At 40.1% G+C, this 21084-nt stretch overlaps 1 protein-coding gene across 1 annotated transcript; it reads right to left on the minus strand.

The window, feature by feature from the left end:
* Window positions 1-432: 432 nt before the first annotated feature.
* On the minus strand, window positions 433-1371 carry LOC103107399 (olfactory receptor 13D1-like). The gene has a single exon (XM_007516189.2). It carries the CDS (start codon window positions 1369-1371, stop codon window positions 433-435), a length of 939 nt encoding a protein of 312 aa, XP_007516251.2.
* Window positions 1372-21084: the final 19713 nt, after the last annotated feature.

The following is a 21084-nucleotide window of genomic DNA, read 5'->3' on the forward strand; positions in this document are numbered from 1 at the left end:
ACCATGAATTTTATAGAGCCAGTTTTCATACCTGTTGAAAATTGGAAACCCAGTAAATAAGGTTCTAGTTAGAAGATTCTTGTGAACATTCTACAAAAGGAATTAACCTTTGGCTTTGCAAATACACAATCTCATGTCACAGTAAGTTTTGCAATATCACATTTAAATTAGCAAACAGGATCTGTTTCCCTCATTGAAGAAGCCACATGAGCTAAGTTCTTTCATATATTTGTTTAAATATTTATTTATTTATTTTATAGAACAGACAGAAGTCGAGAGGGTAAGGAGAGATAGAGAGAGAGGGAGATAAATAGAAGCATCTGCAGCACTGCTTCACCATCTGCGAAGGTAGTGACTGGGGCCTTAAACCTGGGTCCTTGAATATGGCAATATGGACAGTCAGCTGAATATGCCACCACTCAGTCCCTTCTTTCATGTTTTCAACAAGTGTAGATGTCTGCTCAAGATCCTTTTCACAGCTTCTTTCACCTCTTTATTCCTCAAGCTATAGATGATGGGGTTTAACATAGGGGTTACCACTCCATAAGAGAGTCCAATGATTTCGTCAGAAACTTTTGTGTCCTTGGACTTGGGCTTCATGTACATAAAAAGGGCTGAGCCATAAAACATGAGGACCACAGTGAGGTGCGCCGAACAGGTAGAAAAGGCTTTCTTTCTCCCTTCTGCAGAATTAATTCTCAGGATGGAAGAGAGAATAAACACATAAGAGATGAAAATTAATAATAGAGGGATCACCAGTAGAACAATATTTGCCAGTGTCATCACAAACACATTTACAGTAATATCTGAGCAGGCAAGTTTAAGGAGGGCCAAGATCTCACAGGTAATATGATCAATAATATTGTTACCACAGAAAGACAAGGTCATTGCCATGACTGTTTGCAGTAAAGAGATCAGACATCCTGTGATCCAGGACCATGCGGCCATGTGCGTATACAGCAGCTTGTTCATGATGACGTGGTATCTCAGTGGGTTGCAGATGGCCACGTATCTGTCAATGGCCATCACAGCAAGCAGGATACATTCAGTGCAGCCCAACCCCAGGGAGATAACCATCTGTAGAGCACATCCAATAAAAGATATAGATTTTTGCTTAGTTACAAACATAACCAGAATTATGGGAATGGATGAGGATGTGTAGCAGATGTCCAAGAATGAGAGGTTCCCAAGGAAGAAGTACATGGGGGTGTGGAGATGAGAATCCAGGATACTGATGAGAATCAGAAGGCTGTTTCCCAGGAGGATTATCATGTACATGATGAGACAGATCACAAACAGTAAAGTCTGGAGTTCTGGGTATTGAGAAAGCCCCATCAGAAAGAATTCGGTCACAACTGAGTAATTCCTCATTTCTATGCATGAGCTCCAAGGGGATGTGAGTCAGTGACATTTACATTTATAATGTAAACCCCCAGAACATATTCAGTTTTAATATTTTGTTTGATTCTTGGAATATTCCTAAGGATCAGAAAGGACAAGGTTATTATATTAATTTTATTGAAAATGAGGTTTTGAGAAATATGGTATGTCTTTGGACTACATAACAACATAATCAAGACAACTAAAACTTAAAGAGTGCTACTGGAAAGATCCTAGTAAGATTTAAAATAAATTACTTACAAACACACACACACGCACACACACACACACACGTGTGTGTGTGTGCGTGTGTGTGTGCGTGTGTACGTGTGTGTAATATATATGAATCATTTAAAAGTAAATGTATATTTGTTTCAAAAAGTATATAGAGCTGGGAGTCAGACAGTGGTGTACTTTGTTGAGTGCACACATTACAGTGCACAAGGACATGGGTTCAAGCCCCAGCCCCTTCCTGTAGGGGAAAAGCTTCACGAGTGGTGAATCAGTGCTGCAGATAGTTCTCAATCCCCACCCCCCATTTTTTTTTTTTTGGCTCCATGGTTACCACTGGGGCTCGGTACCTGCACTATGAATCCACTGCTCCAGGAGGCCATTTTTTTCCCATTTTGTTGTCCTTGTTGTTGTCATTATTGTTATTGTTGCCATTGATATTGTTGGATAGGACAGAGAGAATTCTACAGAGGAGGGGAAGACAGAGAGGGGAAGAGAAAGACAGACATATGCAGGCCAGCTTCACCGCTTATGAAGTGACCCTCCTGCAGGTGGGAAGTGGGGGGCTTGAACAGGATTCTTCATTGGTCCTTGTGCTTGGGGTCAAGTGCGCTTAACCCACTGCGCTACTGCCTGATGCCCTCTCCCTCCCTTTCCATTCTCTCCTTCCCTCTCAGAGATCCATCTCTGCATCTACACAAAATAAATAAATTAATAAATAAGTAAAAAATAACAAAAATATCTGGAAAAACTATATAGACCAACTAATTTGTATTTAATTTTAGTAAGTTGCTTGATTTTTCAGATAGAACATAGTAAACTGGGAAGAAGCAAAAATTATCAAGTTGTTATAAGAATCAAATTCTGGGATGCACCCCATAATGATCCTGGGTCCGTACTCCCAGAGGGATAAAGAACAGGAAAGCTATCAAGAGAGGGGATGGGATATGGAGTTCTGGTGGTGGGAATTGTATGGAATTGTACCCCTCTTATCCTATAGTCTTGTCAATATTTCCATTTTATTTATTCTACAAGGCCTAAAAAATATATCTCACTTGAATAGTGCTTTACTTTGCTATGTATGTGGCCCTGGGTTTGAGTCCAGTCCCCATCACATTGAAGGATGTTTGCTTTTCCCTCTTTTTCTCTGCCTCTTTGTTTCTATCAAAATGTAGAATCAAATCATACAAAATTATTTGGGTCTCAAGAGCAGTCTCAAGCTCCACACTGGATACCTTGGAAAATCATATTAAATCATATTAAAGCCACACCAACTAATTCCTGGCATTTCGTTTGTATTTAATGTTCTAGTTCATGCTGTCACTTTTTAATTTTCCTGATTTTCACTGCTTATTGAAAAATATATGATATCCTCTAAGCTTAGTTCAATCAACTGAACCAAGTCTGTGAGAGGGAAGCATTGTAGTATTGAAGACTGCTGGCCAAATAAAATTTTCCAGGATACCCAACAAATAGAATTGAGATGTCAACATTTTGCCTTGTGGTCTGTCACTTTACGACAATAATTATGGGTGGATATAAAAAAAAAACGTGGTAACCTTATGGAAAATATTGAATCAGGCAGGCCTGAATCTATATAGTCAACTTTAATCCCAGTTATGCTGTTTCTTCTTCCATGTTGATATAAAGGAAGGATTTATTGTTTTCATCGGCCTTCTGTCAGTTATTCTCACAGGCAAGTATAATGTGTATAAAATATATATTTTGTTAGGCAATTCAGTTTCAGAAACAGTCTAGTCTTTGCTCCAATTATTTTACCCCTAGATTTTTTTTACTGTAGAAAGGATAGAGACATGGGTTGGGGCTGGATGGTGCTGGACCCTATAAAGTACACAGGTTTCATCACAAAGACTTGGGTCCTGACCCCTACCTGCAAGGGGTGGAAACTTCAAAAATGGTTCTCTTTCTCTCTGTCTCTCTCTTTCTGTCTCTCTTGCTTTCTCTCTCTCTCCCTCTCCTCTCTTTCCCTCTCCCCCTTTCTTCTTAGCTTCTTTCTGCCTCTATAAAAAAGCCATCAGGAGTGGTGGAATCATTATGCAGTCATGGAGCCCCAGCAATAACCTGGATGGCAATTAAAGAAATAAAAACCAATCATTTTTATAGAGATACTAGAGGCATCAAAAATGCTCCGTGATGAATATACTCCATTCATTTCAGTCACCCCCAAATACTGTATTCCTTATCAAGTGGTGTTGTCCCCTCTCCTCACGGAGATATTAGATTCATAGGGAAATTTTCTCACATCCAGTCGTGAAGAGGATGCCTCACTGCTGGAATGTCATGCACTCTGTGCTTACACCTCTCATAATAATCACTAAACTCAAGCTATGACATTCAAACTGTGGGGACTGACAGTGATGCCATCGTGAGAACTTGACTCCTAGGACATTTGCTGCAGAAAAAGGTTGTTTTCTAGTTTCATCATTTATTTTATTGAGGGATGATGCTTTACAAAACTGTTGTCTTAAGTTGCACTTTCACGTCTTGCCAAAGTATTTGCCAGTCCACCTTCTTTTTGTACTTTTAGGAAATAAATGGGGGGCTGGTCGGTGGCACACCTGACTGAATCCCACCTGCAAGGGGGCACATCATGAGCAGTGACGCCATCTGCAGGTGTCTATCTTTTTCTCTTTCTGTTTTCCATCTCCCTCTCAATTTCTCTCTGTCCTATCCAATAAAATAGAAAGAAAGGGAAAAAGAATGACCACCAGAAATGATGGATTTATAGTGCTGGCATAGAGCCCTAGTGATAACCCTAGTGGCTATTAAAAAAATAAAGAAAATATTTCTTTAAAAAAAGTCAATGATTTGGGGACCAATAAGTGCCTTACTTGGCAGATTATATATGTCATCAAATGCAAGGTCTAGGCCCAAGACCTGGCCACACAACACAGGAATACCAGGGCAAGTTTCACAGGCACTGGAGAAGTGCTGTGGAGAGGATTTCTCCTTCCCTGTGTCTCTCTGACTCTCCCACTTTTTCTGTTGTTTATCCTCTACTTTTGTAGCATGTTTTTTTTTTCTTTTAAAATGTTTTGTTATTATCTTTATTTTTTATTGGACAGAGACAGTAAGAAATTGAGAGAGAAGGGGGGAGGTAGAGAGGAAGAGGGGATGGAGAAGAGAGACGCCTGCAGCGCTGCTTCACCATTCTCAGAGTCTCCCCTGTAGCTCCTTGTCACTGTAACATGGACACTCAACCAGCTGCGCCACCAGCTGGCTCTGCATGTTTCTATATTAAAAACGATACGGCATTTTATGAAAACATTTTCTATCAAGTTAAGTCTTATTATCCCTAACTTCCAAAAGTATAATAAGAATATGGGCCGATACTATTTACATTGATGTAATTATAAAAATCATAAAGTTCATGGACATTATCTATGCAGGTATATTATTCTTATAAACTTGTGATGTCCCAAAAGGATGTTTTTGGAGAATTTTGTATTTATTTTAACCAGAGCACTGTTCAGCTCTAGCTTATGGTGGTGCAAGGGATTGAACCTTGGACTTTGAAGTCTCAGCTTTAAGAAGTCTTTTTGCATAACCATTATGCTATATACCCCTGCCCTCCCAAAATGATGTTTTAAAAATCAATATAGTGTGCTCAACAAATAGGAAAAAAAAAACAATGTAAAGAATATGCTAAAAAGTATTTGACACAATGCAACACTCACTCTTGGCTAAAAACCTCTAATTAGTCTAGGCATAAGAAGCTATGGAATGATGACAGTGGTGTAATCTCTCACAAATAACTGGACAATGTAATTCACAATGATGATTTGTGGGGTAGTTGTACCTAAAAGGGAGTTATAACTTGGTGCTAACATTATGATCAATCATGACTTAGTGTTCTCCTTTATAGAAGAGAAATAGTACACAGTTTGGTTTTTTTTCTCAAGTTAAATCATGATTTAAATACTTGAGGCAATCTCACTCCTGGATTGCTGGAATTCTGGTTACTATTTATTATGGATAATGCTATGTGTGTTAGACAGCACACCTCTTGTCAGCTTGGGGGAGAGGAAAGGCAATGCAAAATAGATATGTAATATGATATTACCTTGAGTTATGTGATATGTTCAAACGGGAAGCCTCATATCAATATGAGCAATTCCTGGCTATCTATAGGTGACTGGAAGACCCACCACAATAGGTGGACCAGTTTTCTCTAGAATATGGGACTTGGAGGCATTACTCATCGCCATTCTCCAAATACTATTCAAAGAATTATGTTTAAGAACGATAACATTCAGAAATAAAAATTTACATTCTCATTTGAAGGAGCTGTGGCATTGCAACTGCAGTTAAAGTCTTTCTTTTTATTTACTGTAGGCTTAGATAATGTCATTCATGTCAGATACTTATCTCTTCTGTGTTACAGTCTCAATTCTCAGAATAGGACTCTAGGACTCAGCATTTAGAATGAGTCAGGTGAGCAGTATGCATAGGTAGAATGTTCTACAGGGCACCCACTTGTACCACACAGTGAAAACAAAAAAGGTAAAGGAGGTACCCACAGTGAGAAATTCAGGAGCTAGCAGAGATGACTTTGATTGGAGTTTCTTTATTTCTTCCATCAAGAGGTAAGATTTCAGAGTCTTGGTTGTCTGCATTTAGTCAATTTCCCTTCAAAGGGTCAGTCCTTAGTTTGATATTCATCTTTGGACACCTGCAGAAATAAAGCACATTACAGTGAGAACTATGGATCATAAAGCTCTCACCCTTTCCCCTATGTTCACCAAGAGAAGAGAACCATGCCTTGTAGAGCACGTGTACTCACTCAAACTCCCCTAATTTAAACCAGGGAACTTTTTGAAATAGACTATGCCTCACTTACCTCAGGAAGAGAAAAATGGTACTACATACTATCAATTATCTCCTACTTTTGCCACTTTTATTGATTTCTTATAAAGCAATATGTTCTTCATAAGATCAGGCACACTTGTGCTTGTCTAAATATATCTCCAGTATTTAAATTCCAGGGTTGCAAATAATGAACAATAACACTCTAGTTAGAGCAAGGGTCCTTTATATACTTATGTGACTTTGAGAATTATCTTGAATTTCTCATTTATTTTTCTCTTTGGAAATGAAAACTCTTCTTTGTTTCTAGAAGTATCAGTGAACTAGTCTGAGATAGGTTGATGAAATTGATTTTCATGTCTGACCACCTGGAGGGCCGTGTTAGAATACAAAAGCCCTCTGTCTCTGCAAGTCTGCAAGTCTGCTCCCAATACTTCTTCATCCTTTTAACTGATGACAAAAAGAAACATTATGTCATATGGAAAAGCAACTGGTCGCAGCATCTACATGTCAAGCCTGCTTTTTTAATATATCTGTAGTATAAACCTTGGGCAAAACATTGTCCAAATAATTGTTTTATACTCATGTTTTGATTAATAGGACAATCCTGTTGGGAGTCAGGCAGTAATGCAGTGGCTTAAGTGCAGGTGGTGTGAAGCGAAAGGACCGGCGTAAGGATCCCGGTTTGAGCCCCCGGCTCCCCACCTGCAGGGGAGTCGCTTCACAGTGAAGCAGGTCTGCAAGTGTCTATCTTTCCCTCCCCCTCTCTGTCTTCCCTTCCTCTCTCCATTTCTCTCTGCATAAACAATGACGATATCAATAACTACAATAATAAAAAACAAGGGCAATAGTATGACAATCCTAAAGGTCGAGGTACCGCTGACATATATTGCAATAATTATCACATAGTATATTGTAATATTATATCATGTATCTTTTCTTTTCCCTTTGATTTTCTCCAGTCAGTCCTGAAATTTCTTGGCACAGACTGAGTGTGCAATCCAATTTAGTGTAACCTGAACCTCTAAGATGGCTTTTTCCACAAGGAGGAAGTGATAATTAAATTAATCACATCATACATAATATATAATGAATTATATGTAACATACATTCATGAATAAGTTATAATTTTGAGTTCCTAGTCACCTTTCTGGAGGTATCTCTGTCAACTTTGGCCTAGTAGTCCCTATCCAGTCTCCGTCACAGAATCCTAATCTCACTTGTATTAGATGGCATGAAGAGTTGGGGTTTCAGTTTTTGAAACAAGGAACACATTTTTCTTTTTTAAAATTGGCGTTTCATTGACTTTTCGTGACAATCTGTTCTTCCGCAACACTCTGTCTTCTTAGCTTTCTTTCTAGAGCTTCTCTCAGGAGCCCATAGTGAAGTGTCTCACATCACACACAAGTGCCAGCAGTGATGAAGGAGAAACTCAAGCCTCAGCCCCCACAATGGGACATGGAAAATGTGTGTGTAGCTGTAAATGTGTCATAGAAATGTGTCCTTACCTTCAAGCGCTAAACATTTCCAAAGGCCCTACTAGTTGTTCTAATAGTCAACAAACATCTCTTGTTTTCTTCTGAGGGAGTATATAATCTCAGAAGTGATTTAAAGTTGGATCTCTGAATAACATAAAAGGCAGAAACTTTTAGATACATTAGGGATACTGTCTCAAAGGCATAGTTGTGCCTAACTAGTAAAAAAGTAATTTTCCTTTTACTTGGAATGACGTATATGGAAGAAAAGTATAATATCCCCTGGTTATACAAATACATAAATGTATAGATAGCTAGTTAAATTTAGGAACATCCAAATAAATGAAAATAATTCCTAATTTTAACATAAATATAAGTATTTTGATACTACATATATTTTGCTTACATGCCTGAGAGCAAATTATATTTCTTTAACATTCTATCTGTCCTTTATAATTAATAAGCTAGTGTGTCTTTTTCCATAATATTCAGCTAAGTGATTTTGTGAGTACTTTAGTTTTATTTTTTAATTTTTATTTATAAAAAGGAAACACTGACAAAACCATAGGATAAGAGGGGTAAAACTTCCCACAATTCCCACCACCAGAACTCTGTATCTCATCCCCTCCCCTGATAGCTTTCCTATTCTTTAACCCTCTGGGAGTATGGACCCAGGGTCACTGTGGGATGCAGAAGGTGGAAGGTCTGGCTTTTGTAATTACTTCCCTGATGAACATGGGCATTACCAGGTCAATCCATACTCCCAGCTTGTCTCTCTCTTTCCCTAGTGGGATGGGGTTCTGGGGTGTTGTATGCTTTACATTGGGTTGTTCTAGCTCTCCCCCTGCCAAGAAAATTGGTTCAGTCCTGCTAGTTTTCACGGGCCCGCTTGTCCCCGCCCCAAGGAACCCAGAGAGAGTTCCAGAGTTGCAGAGTTCGAGAGTTCTTGGCGCCGCCGCGGGGGAAAGAGGCAGCAGAGTTCTGTTTGGTGATTAGTTTGGTTTAGTTTATGAATCGTTGTTCTTGAATAAAGAAATACAGCTTCCCTGCCCAGCCGTATGTCTCTGGTCGTCTCTGTTACCCGCCCGTGAAGCAAGCCCAGCCAGCTGGAGCCTCTGAATTTTAACAACAAATGGCGCCCACGTGGACCTGACCTGCGCATCTCTCAGATAAGTGAAGACAATTTGGCTACCTATGTACTATGGCCTTCTCTTCTGCTTGTGAAGAGATCTCCAAAGGCCTCTGCTCTTTCTTCACGAGACTGTTTTGCTATTTCTGGAACATTTATCTCTGGACCACTCTGTGGTTTCCATGCGCTCGGGTGCACTCAAAACAGCCAGAGGAGTCAGGAAGAGCCAGCGGGCAAGAGGCGAGGCACAGAGCTGCCTTTTCCACCTGGTGAAACAGCCAGCCAGCCGGCTGCGCCCAGACAACCCCACGCACCGAGCCCGCAGCCCTGCAGCCCCGCAGCCCACAGGAGGCCGACGCCAGCACACAGGAGCCCGACGCCAGCACACAAGAGCCCGATGCCAACACGCTAGAGCCCGATGCCAACACGCAGGAGCCCGATGCCAGCACGCAGGAGCCCAATGCCAGCACGCAGGCCAGCCCACAGGAGCCGGCTCTCCACCGCATGGCGCAGGACACTGGACATGTGATCCCTCCACGCTGCTCAGCCACTGCGAGCAGGGCAGCAGATATGACAGGGCCATGGGACAGGGCCGCGGCAGCCTATCATGGCTGCCACCCCTGGGCACCTCAGCCCATGCCTTCTACAAGGCTGGCCCACCCGCCCTCGTGCTATGAATTCTGGACAGATCCTGAACCTCCCGGACCCCCTGGGCTCCCTGCCGAAACTGGACACACTGGCCGAGATCCTCAGCTCCGGTCTGAAGACAGACAAGCTGGAGTACGCAGAGATTCGTGCAGAGATCGCAACCTGCAATTCCTTGAAGTGGAGCTGCGCGGGAAGCCACCTCCGGATGGTGACCGCCCCCAACAACTAAGACAGTACATATCTAAATTCGTGTTTAAAATGACATGTCTTCGTAACAAAGGTTTCTCTCCTTGTGTATTAATGACCATGTTTATGTGTATGTTTAAAGTTTGGTAAACAGTAACTTTAAGGCTAATTTCTTACTAGTCAAAGTTAAATGAAAAAGGTTTTCAATGTAATTCTCATAAAGATAAAAATTAACTTACATTTAAAGTCTGAGGTAAAAATTAGTTAACAAACAATATATTTTAACTAAGTTGGTCTAAAGACCTGTGCACACCTAGGGTGTGTCTCCATCTTGAATGGGTATAACAAAAGGTTAAATAGACTTGTTGATATGTAAAACTCTCCATTACCTTCTCTATTAGAAATGGTAGATTACACAATGACTATGCTAATTATTCTCATGCCTGAGGTTTCCTTTCCTGCGCACACCTAGGGTGTGTCTCCATCTTGAATGGGTGTAACAAAAGGTTAAAAAGACGTTGTTGATATGTGAAAGTCTCAAATTCCTTCTCTATTAGAAATTTTAGATTGTGCTGTGGTTATGCTAATAACAAGTTTTTTTCATAGTAAGTAAATTGCAGCCAGCTGCCTTTGGGACTCTAGGCCGTTCCCCACCCCCATGCAAATGCCTGTCGAGGTAAGTACGCCCCCCAGAGGCAAGAAATGTTTTTTTTAAGCTGATAAAGTTTTGCCCACAGAGGCAAAAAGAAGACCCCCTCAGGCCTTCCCTTGGAAGCACACTGGTTCTTGTTACTTGCTTACATGTTTCTCCAAGTTTGTGCCAGTTTCTTTTTTAAAAATGCCTGTATGATAGAGGTTTCTGTTCACCCCACACCCCTGATACTGTGGTCATTTAGTTAAAAAGAAAAGGGGGAATTGTTGTATGCTTCACATTGGGTTGTTCTAGCTCTCCCCCTGCCAAGAAAATTGGTTCAGTCCTGCTAGTTTTCACGGGCCCGCTTGTCCCCGCCCCAAGGAACCCAGAGAGAGTTCCAGAGTTGCCGAGTTCGAGAGTTCTTGGCGCCGCCGCGGGGGAAAGAGGCAGCAGAGTTCTGTTTGGTGATTAGTTTGGTTTAGTTTATGAATCGTTGTTCTTGAATAAAGAAATACAGCTTCCCTGCCCAGCCGTATGTCTCTGGTCGTCTCTGTTACCCACCCATGAAGTTAGCCCAGCCAGCTGGAGCCTCCAAATTTTAACAACGCTGGGGAAGCCGGGCTCCAGGACACATTGGTGGGGTCATCTGCCCAGGAAATTCTGGCTGGCATCATGTTAGTATCTGGAATCTGGTGGCTAAAAAAAGAGTTAACATATAGAGCCAAACAAATTGTTGACTAATCATGAACCTAAAGGCTAGAATAGTGCAGATGAAGAGCTGGGTGTCTCCATTTTGTAGTTAGTACTATTTTATTTATATTCCAAAGAGCCTATGGCTATACTATTTTTTTTCCCTGAGCCTGACATCTGATATGCAGGTGGATCCAAGTTATTGTCTAAGGAGATGGTGTCATGGCTGGAAAAAGGACCAGAAAGCTGGATCAGAGAAGAGAGTAGCTCCCAAATATGGGGAAGGTGTATAAATATTGTTGACTGTAAATTCCATTGATTTGATGTGATCTGGGGTCCATATTCAGCTTCGGAGCCTATGTGACCTCTGCATCCCTGTGGAACTGAGCTCACATTCTGTGATCATGAGTAGGAACGTTCCAAGCTGCCCCAATTTCAGGACTCACCTTTCTTAGGTGGAACATAGATTATGTTGTCCAGCCTCCAAGTACTTTAGTTTTAAGTGGAAAACAGAAAAAAAAAAAAAAAAAAGAAAGAAAAATAAAAGAAGAGAAATGGAATGAGAGTTACTTTTTTCTGGATTCTCAAAAAATTTTCACTTTACCATTTTTGAATGTAATAAAAAGTTTGGGGGCAGGGGAGTTAGCATAATGGTTATGCAGAAACTTTCATTTCTGTTGCTCCAAAGTCCCAGATTCTACCATAAATTAAAGCTGAGCAGTGCTCTGAAGGAGAAAAAAAAATTTTTGGAGATCTGGGATCAGAGATTCTCTTATTTTTCTTCCTTTCAGTTCCCTGTTTCAGAAAATATCTTGACACCCAATTTATGGAATTGAAATGATTACAATACACTTTTTTTTTTCTTTTGAGACCTTAGTGTAACATAGGAGTGGATGTGCAGCTTAAGGAATGGCCTACGTTCTCCTGCCACTAACTCTCAACCATCCTCTCTAATTCTACTTTCTTCTATCAGTTTTATGGTCCCTGACTCTGCTATGACATTCCCAGTTTTTAATTTCAGCTGCTCTTAAATTCTTCCCATTTTTATTTTCATCTATGCTTACCCTCTTCTGTCCTTCCAACACACTCTAGAGTTGTACAAGCCATAATTACAACATTAATTCATCCAATAACGTTTAAAGATTCCAGTGTGTGTGTGTCAGACCCTGCTGAATTCTGATAAAAAAATGAATTTTACTCATAGTTATATGATGGGAAAAGTTAGAAAATACCCTGCTTCTTGATGGGGACTCAAGAGGGAATGAGTTTCCAGTAGAAACTTGTCTGAACTAAACTATTTGTGTGACTGTTTTGGAAATGGAATTTGCATTAAGTGTTGATTTTTGTTGTAGGCAATAATTTGACAGGACTCTAACATCAAACTTATCTTCCTGAGGTAGTCAGCAACTGGAATCTCTATTTCTTAATTTTATTAGTGATTTAATATTGATTTAAAAAATGACATGTCAACAGGGGCGTAAATCCACTCCATTCCCATACCTGGGTTCTGTATCTTCAGTCACCCCACTACGAGCCACCACATGGGCCAGCCATCATCTTTGTAACTATCTGTCTACCTTTATACACAATTTCCCCCTTTTTCTTTTTGATCCAATCCTTTCTCCCTCTCCAAGTCACTCATGACAATGTTATTATCTCCAAATGTCCATCTCCTTTTCTATTTTCTTTCTCTTTCTCTTTCTCTCTTTCTTTCTTTCTTTTTTTCTTTCTTTCTTTCTTTCTTTCTTTCTTTTTGCCTCTATGACTATTGTTGGGGCTCAGTGCCTGCACTACGAATCCACTGCTCCAGGAGGCTATTTCCCCCATCCCATTTTCTTGTCCTAGTTGATGTATTTATTGTTACTGTTGTCATTGCTGTTGTTGTTGTTGGATAGTACAAAGTGAAATTGAGAGAGGAGGGGAAGACAGAGAGGGGGAGAGAAAGATAGACAACTGCAGATCTGCTTCACCACTTGTGAGGCACCCCTGCCCCTGCAGGTGGGGAACCCGGGGCTCCAACAGGGATCCTCATGTTGGCCAGTGTGCTCTGTGCCATGTGCCCTTAACCCACTGGGCTACCACCAGGCTCTGTCCCTCTCCTTTTCATCATCTGTCTCTAGGTGCTGATACAACTGGAGTTCAGAGCCCTCTTATCCTCTTCCTTCTCTCACTTCTCCCCAGCTGGGAGTATGGATCAAGATTGGTTTGGGGGTGTATAAGGTAGGAGTTCTGGCTTCTGTAATTGCTTCTCTGCTGGACATGGGCACTGGAAGGTCAATCCATAACCCCAGCCTGTTTCTATACTTCTCCAGTGGGCCAGAGCTTTGAAAAGAGGTTACTGGACACATGGATGAGGTCATCTGCCTAGAGAAGTCAGGATTGAATCATGGTAGCATCTACAATTTGTTGTCAGGAAAGCGGAAGGACATAAATTGAGGCAAAATGGCTAATGAACAGGAACCAAAAAGTAGGAATAGAGCAGATGAGATTAGGGAATCTCATTTTAGGGTAGAAGAAAGCTAGAAAGTCCATCTTAGGTATGTTCCCGGGGTGAGGGGCACACAATTATGATAGTTTTGCTTGAGTTTGAAAGCTATCCTGAAGTTGGATATAAATACTGTCTGAGAAAATGGTGTCAGAATAGAGAAAAGGGTTAGAAAATTGGATTAGGACAGTGAGTAGCTCCCATTCTTGAAAAAAATTCTGTGGATACAATTAACTATTTACCGACACCCATCTGACCCAGGCATATGTATATATATTTAGCACCAGAGCCTGTGTTACCTCTGAAAATAATTCTGTGGATACAATTATCTATTTACTGACACCCACCTGACCCAAGCATATATATATAGCACAAGAGCCTGTGTTGCCTCTGAGTGCCTATTGGTCTGAGCTCGCAGCTCGTGGTCACTTCTGGAAACAGTGCAGGCTGCACTCATTTCAGGACCCGTCTTCCTTGAGAGGCAGAGCAGGATACTCCAGTCTCCCTTCGCAGACTGGGGCTGTCCCTACCACCTCTGCTTTATGGTGAGGACAAGGTCCTAGGAAGGCCCACAAGAGGGCTTGTGATAACATTCCTGATGTAAGTGACCAGTGGTGGTGGAGAGAGGGATCCAGTAGAGGTCTAGGCTCATCATATTTGTGTGGAAGTCCAAGGATTCCCTGACTAGGGCCCCAAAGGGTGAGGTGGTGTGCTGCTGACCCAAATGGCCACTATTAAGTGGACCAGTCTCTTGTCCTCATCCAGCTTATGTAGTCCTCTTTATCTGATGACTTTAGACTTCCTCCCAATTGTTTAGGCATTGAGTGCCATTTGTGACTAGAATCTCTACTCAGGGTATTTATCCTTAGTTCTCCTTATGTGTAATTTAGGGGTCACTAGTACTTGGCATACTTCATACAGAAATTTTCTGTTACTTGATTTACCTGAACTCTGTTCTCTGTCAGTGAAATTAATGTTTTTCAATAGAGTTTTCATTTCCTTTCTGTGGTGGTAGTGATTGTGTCATTCCTCAAAAACTGCAAAAAAAAAAAAAAAAAAAAGTGGGAAAATTCACCTTCCCTTCTTATAAATATCAACTTAACCCATTCATTTTCTGAATGTTTTTGACTACTTCAGGAAGGCATTTACTTATTTAAGTTATAACAAGAACATTTAATATAAGACTTGCCATCTGTTACTGGAACTTTAAGTATATGGTACAGTGCTCTATAAACTATAAGCGCAATGTTGGACAGCAGATCTCTAAAAGCTCATTCATCTTGTATATCTGAAACTTTATTGCATCTATGCAATTAGAACTCATTATCCTCCACTTCCAAGTCCTTGCAAACACCATTCTACTATGCTTCTGTGAATCCATTTGCTTTAGATTCATTATGTCAGTGAAATTGTGGCATATCTGTCCTTCTGTGACTGGCTCACCTTACATAGCATAACAGCCTCAAAGTTCATCAAAACTGTTGCACATATAACAGAATATGATTCACTTTAAGGCTGAATAATATTTCCAAATATTTCTTTCAGAATCTAGCTGTCCTCTGATGTGGTTTTATGTTGACTTTTGTTATATTAATGGCTGAGTTAGATGGCTATGGCTTGCTAGGAATACTCCATTATGATCTTCTCAAAGTATCAAACTGTAAGATAGTAGTTTTCTGTGTTGCTTTTCATTTTATGAGTGCTCTAACAGCATTTACAAAATTATAAGGCTGTAAGACCACATGCACAGTTGGTGTGTGTCGTCATGCCCTCCACAAAAATTCTGTTGTCCTTTCCCCAATAACCACCCTAGTTCTCACAATGTCTAGGAAACAATTTGGTTACTTTTTTTTTTTTTTTTCAAATTCATCAAGTTCATTTGTTTTAGTCATCCATATTGAACATATGTGCAAAACCATCCTGCAGATGTCCTTCACCTAACTGCTTATTTCACCGGCTTTATTTCACCACCAGTTCCACACATTTTGTCCAAATGACAGTCTCCTATATAGGTTTTTAGCATAATAGTGTTCTGTTGAATATATATTCCATAATTTCTTTTTTTAATTTTTTTTTTTTTTTGTCTCCAGGATTATTGCTGGGTCTCAGTGCCCGCACTATGAATCCACTGCTCCTGGAAGCTATGTTTTCCCTTTTGTTGCCTTTATTGTTTATCATTGTTGTTGTTATTATCATTGTTGCTGTCGTTGTTGGATAGGACAGAGAGAAATCAAGAGAGGACAGGAAAACAGAGAGGGTGAAAGATAGACAGACCTGCTTCACCGCTGGTAAAGTGACCACCCCCCCTGAAGGTGGGGAGCCGGTGGCTTGAACCAGGATTCTTATACCTGTCCTTGTGCTTCTTGCCACATACGCTTAACCCTCTGCGCTACCGTCAGGCCCCCATAATTTCTTTGTGCAGTCATCTATTGTTGGGTATTTAGGTTGCTTCCTTCTTTTGTTTGTTGTAAGAAGTGCTTTTAAGGACCATCAGGATGCTTATATCTTGTCAAATCAGTGTTTTTATAGCCTTTGGATGTTTGCTTACAGACGATATTTCTGGATCACAAGGTATGTCTGTTTTTACTATCTAAAAAGTCTCCAAATTGTTTCACACAGGGGTTTCACAAGTTTTCATTTCCACCAGTAGTGTTTCAGGTTTCCCTTTGCTTCACATGTCTCTCTGAGCCCTTACCAACAACTTGTCATCTCGCATGGATGTGGGCCAGTCTCATGGGTGGGCAGTGGCATCTCACTGAGGTCTAAACTTGTGTTTCCCTAATGATAAGTGATTTGGAAAAGTGGATTTTATTCTATTTTTCTCTAGGGCTGTAGGCCATCTGAATGCCTTCTTTAAAGAACGTCTCTACTAAGGCCCTTTACCCACTTTTTCCTGGGTGGTGTGACTGTGTCTATTATTGTTGCTGCTGGGCTCTTCGTGTCTCCTTTGCTTGTTCTTTCTTTCGTTCCCCTTACCTGTGGGGTTGCGCGTTCAGATACAGCTTTGCTGCTAATACCTGTGTTTTCTTCTATGTACGCCTCAGATTCAAGTCTGATATATGTCTTTCATTTGAGTTAATTTATTTACATATTTATTTATTTATCCCCTTTTGTTGCCCTAGTTGTTTTATTTTGTAGTTGTTGTTGTAATTGATGTTGTTGTTGGATAGGACAGAGAGAAATGGAGAGAGGAGGGGAAGACAGAGAGGGGGAGAGAAAGATAGACTCCTGCAGACCTGCTTCACCGCCTGTGAAGCAAATTCCCTGCAGGTGGGGAGCCAGGGGCTTGAACCGGGATCCTTATGTTGGTCCCTGCACTTTGTGCCACCTGCGCTTAACCTGCTGTGCTACCGCCTGACACCCTAATTTGAGTTAATTTTGATGCATAGTGTTGTTATGGTTCAATTTCATTCTTCTACATGTGACTATCCAGTTGTTCCAAAGCTATATTTTATTATTTATTCATACATTCATGTATGCTTTTTTTTATTTTTGCTGAGGCTTAGTGCCAGTCTGATGAATCCACTGCTCCCAGTGGCCATTTCCTTGTTTTTTTTTGGGGGGGGGAGGGGGGACAGAAGGCACAGAAAGTAGGTACAGACAGAAAAACTGAGAGGAATGGGGAGAGAGTGTGTCACCTGTAGCACTGTTTCAACAACTTGTGAAACTTCTTTCCTGCAGATAGGGATTGAGGACTTGAACCTGGGTCCTTGTGCATGGTAATATGTGCCTTACTCCATATGCACCACCCTCCCCCATGCCATTTTATAACAGAGACTTTCTTTACCCCATGTAATGGCATCTACTCCTTTGCTATATATTAGATTTCCACATATGTATGGTTTTATTTCTGGACTCTCTATCGCTTTTTCATTGAGTACTTTTTATTGTTCCACTACCACCCTGTTTAAATTACTATTGTTTTATAGTTTATTTGGAAGTAAAGAAGCGTAATGCCCCCATTAATTTCCATTTCCTCTCATATTAACTTTGCTTTTTTAATTATCTTTTATGGTTCCATGCAACTTTTAGGGTTGTCTGTCATATTTCCTTAAAGAGTATAATTGGAATCTTGATAAGGATTGTATTTAATCTGTAGATTGTTTTAGGTAGAATAGCTATTATAACAATATATTTACAACCTCTAATTAGGGGATATCTATCTTTTTTGTGTGTCTCTGTTTCTTTCAATTCTGCCCTGTTGTTTTCATTGTGGAGTTCTATCACCTCTCTCATTAAATTTACTTGAAGGAATTTTATCTCTTTTGGTTAAATTGAGAGTGGGATTGCCTATTTCATTTACCTTTATTCTAGCCGATAGTTTTTGTAATGATAGATGCCACATTTTGTCTGTTGCCACTTTGCAGAATTTGTTGATAGTTTCAGTGTTTTGGTGGGGTTTTAAAGTTTTATATTTATACTATTCTATCATCTGCAGGTAGTAATAGGTTAACTTCTTCATTTCCAATTTGGATTTATTTAAGTTTTGAAACAAGAATAAGCACTCATATGATTAATTGATTTTTTTTTTTAGTTGCCACCAGGGTTAATGCAGGGGCTCGGTACCTGACAATTTTTTTCTTTTTTCTTTTATTCCACTTTTTATTTGATAGGACAGAGAGAAATGGAGAGGGGAGGGGAGATAAAGAGTGAGAGAGAAGGAGAGACACCTGCAGACCAGCTTCACCGCTTGTGAAGCTTCTCCCCTGCAGATGAGGATGACTTCCTTGAACCTGGGTCCTTGTGCATGGTAGCATGTGTGCTCTGCTAGGTTTGATACTGCCTGGTTCCTCAATGCTCATTGTGATAAAGACACTTAAGGAACTGTAAACAGAAGAAAAAGTAACATAATACTGGCAACATGGTAAAGGCTTAACATAGATTTCAGTGGGGAAAAACTGAAAATTTTTTGCTAACGTCTGGAACTGTACAAGAATTTTACCACTACCACTCAACATAATCCTGGAATTCCTTGCCAGTACAATCAGTGAAGAAAGATGCTTAATTTTTTACTAGTGAGATAACAGTATTTTTACAGAACTATAATATTTCAGTGGTATAGTTACCCGCCCATACGTCTTGAGTAAGTCACTGAACAATTCACCAATCTATTGTATCCCCTCCACTCCCTGTCCCTATAATGACCATAGTTCTCACAGACTGAAAAAGTTTGCTGTTTTTTTTTTTTTTCACTTGCAAGTATATCTGTTTTAGCCTTAGGGTGGTATTTTAACTTTGTCCTTTGATAAGTACATAAACCAAGTACTCATGATAGAATTGTTCATTGTTCAGCAAATGCATTAAAATTTATTTCTATAAAATACTGTTACCTCATTTTAAAACAACTTCTATGTTCATTAGCAGCACTAGTTTACTACACAAATTATTTTATAATACTATGACACGATAATACTATATAAGTTGAACATGATCAAGACTGTGGGATAAGAGGGGTACAACTCCAAACAGTTCCCACCACCAGAGTTCCATATTCCATCCCCTCCATTGGAAGATCTTCTATTCTTTATCCCTCTGGGAGTATGGACCAAAATTCCTTGTGAGGTGCCAAAGGTCTGGTTTCTATAATTGCTTCTCTGCTGGGTATGGGCATTGGTAGATCAGCCCATATCCCTAGTCTGTTTCTATCTTTCCCTAGTGGAGCAGGGTTCTGGAGAGGTGGAATTCCAGGACACACTGGTGAGATCATTTGCCCAGAGAAGTAAGGATGGAATCATAGTAGCATTTGCAACTTGTTGTCTGAAAGGTAGTTAAGTTATGAAGCAGGACAAAATGTTTAATAAACAGAGACAAGGAAGTAGGAATAGAGCTGGTGAGAATAGGAATTTTAGGATGGTAAGAAGCTAGGGAGTCTATTTTAAATATGTTCCTAGGGGTCCACGACTAGTAATTTTTGCTTGAGCTTGATATTTAGGTGGTCTAAGAATATTGTCCGAGAAGATGTAGTCAGAGTTGTGAATAGAACTAGATAGCTGGATTAGGAAAGAGAGTAGCTCCAAAACGTGAAGAGAAAATATAAATACAATTAACTGTTTACCACATCAGTCTGATCTAGGGCCCACGTCTGTTCACATTTAGCATAGGAGCCTGTGTAACCTCCGAGTCCCTGTCAGTCTGAGCTCATAGTCCATGGTCACAGGTGGGAACATTCTAGGCTGCAGTCATTTCAGGACCAGTCTTCCTTAAGTTCAGAGCAGACTGACCCATTCTCCCTTCAGAGAGTGGGGAAATCCCTTTACAGTAAAGGCATGGTCTTTGAGAAGCCCTCCAAAGGGCTTATGATGATGTTCCTGATAGAAGTGACCAATGATGATGGCGAGAGGGGCCTATTAGAGGTCTGGGCCCATCATATCTATGGGGGAATCCAGGGATTCTCTGACTAGGGCTCCAGGTGATGGGATAGCCTGGTAGGGACCAAAAAGCCATCATTAAGTGAACCAGTCTCTTGCTTTTCCAGCTTTTGTAGTCCTTTCTTTATCTGACAAGCCTGGACTTTGTCCCAGCTGTAAAATAACCTTTTAACATTAAAAAAGAGCTAAGAACAAATGAAATGTTTTAGCAAATGACACATTAGGTGAAGGAAGCTTGTTTACATTCTCCTCATAATTTAAATTTTAAATTTGGTACATTTGATACTTTTTCATCCCTCAGGATTAAGAACTGAAGCCTTGTTAACTGTTTATTAGAAGTGTTTAGTAGAGGTAACTAAGTTGCAAAGGGACCGTTAAAATTGCCTGTTACTTCTTGTTGTAAACAAACTATTAAAAAGTTTTTCTTTTTAAATGGGATAATGTCTTATAGAAAGTTTAAGGAAACATATTGATACCTTTAAAAAATCATTTACCAGTCTTGAGTCTCTGAAGCGCTTTCTTCCAACATGTACTACTTGACAAGTTTTCAATGAGCTAAGAGTTAAATCATGTCTCTTGGTCTCAAAAAAAAAAAAAAAATCCTCATTTTGGGGAGCCTGGTGTTGGTGTGCCGTGGCATAATTTGAGAGTTTTAGAAGCAGGCTTGAAGGTGTCTTTCTCTCTTTCTCTGTCTCTCTCTCTCCCCTCTAAATTTTTATCTTTCTTATAAAATAAGATAAAAGAAAGAAAGAAAGAAAAGACCACCTGGAAAGGAAATCTGACACAGAGCCCAAGCGATGACTCTGGAGGCAAATCAAACAACAGCAACAACCACCGCAAAATGAACACTTTACTAACGTGTCACTTTACCCATTTATTTTGATAAATTCTGAATATTTGAACTTTCTAATTAATGTGTTACAAGATGCTGTCTTAGTTCTTCAAAAGATGGCAAACTATTTTCTTTCTCAATGATACATTTATATATTTTAAGTGTTGGGATGTTGTATTTAAGTAATGGGACTGTTCAG

Source organism: Erinaceus europaeus, chromosome 10, assembly GCF_950295315.1.
Source record: "Erinaceus europaeus chromosome 10, mEriEur2.1, whole genome shotgun sequence".
Taxonomy (NCBI): Eukaryota; Metazoa; Chordata; class Mammalia; order Eulipotyphla; family Erinaceidae; genus Erinaceus; species Erinaceus europaeus.

What these genes read in the sequence shown, in the direction of transcription:
- LOC103107399 (XM_007516189.2), bottom strand. Translation starts at nt 1,371, where the DNA reads ATGAGGAATTACTCAGTTGTGACCGAATTCTTTCTGATGGGGCTTTCT.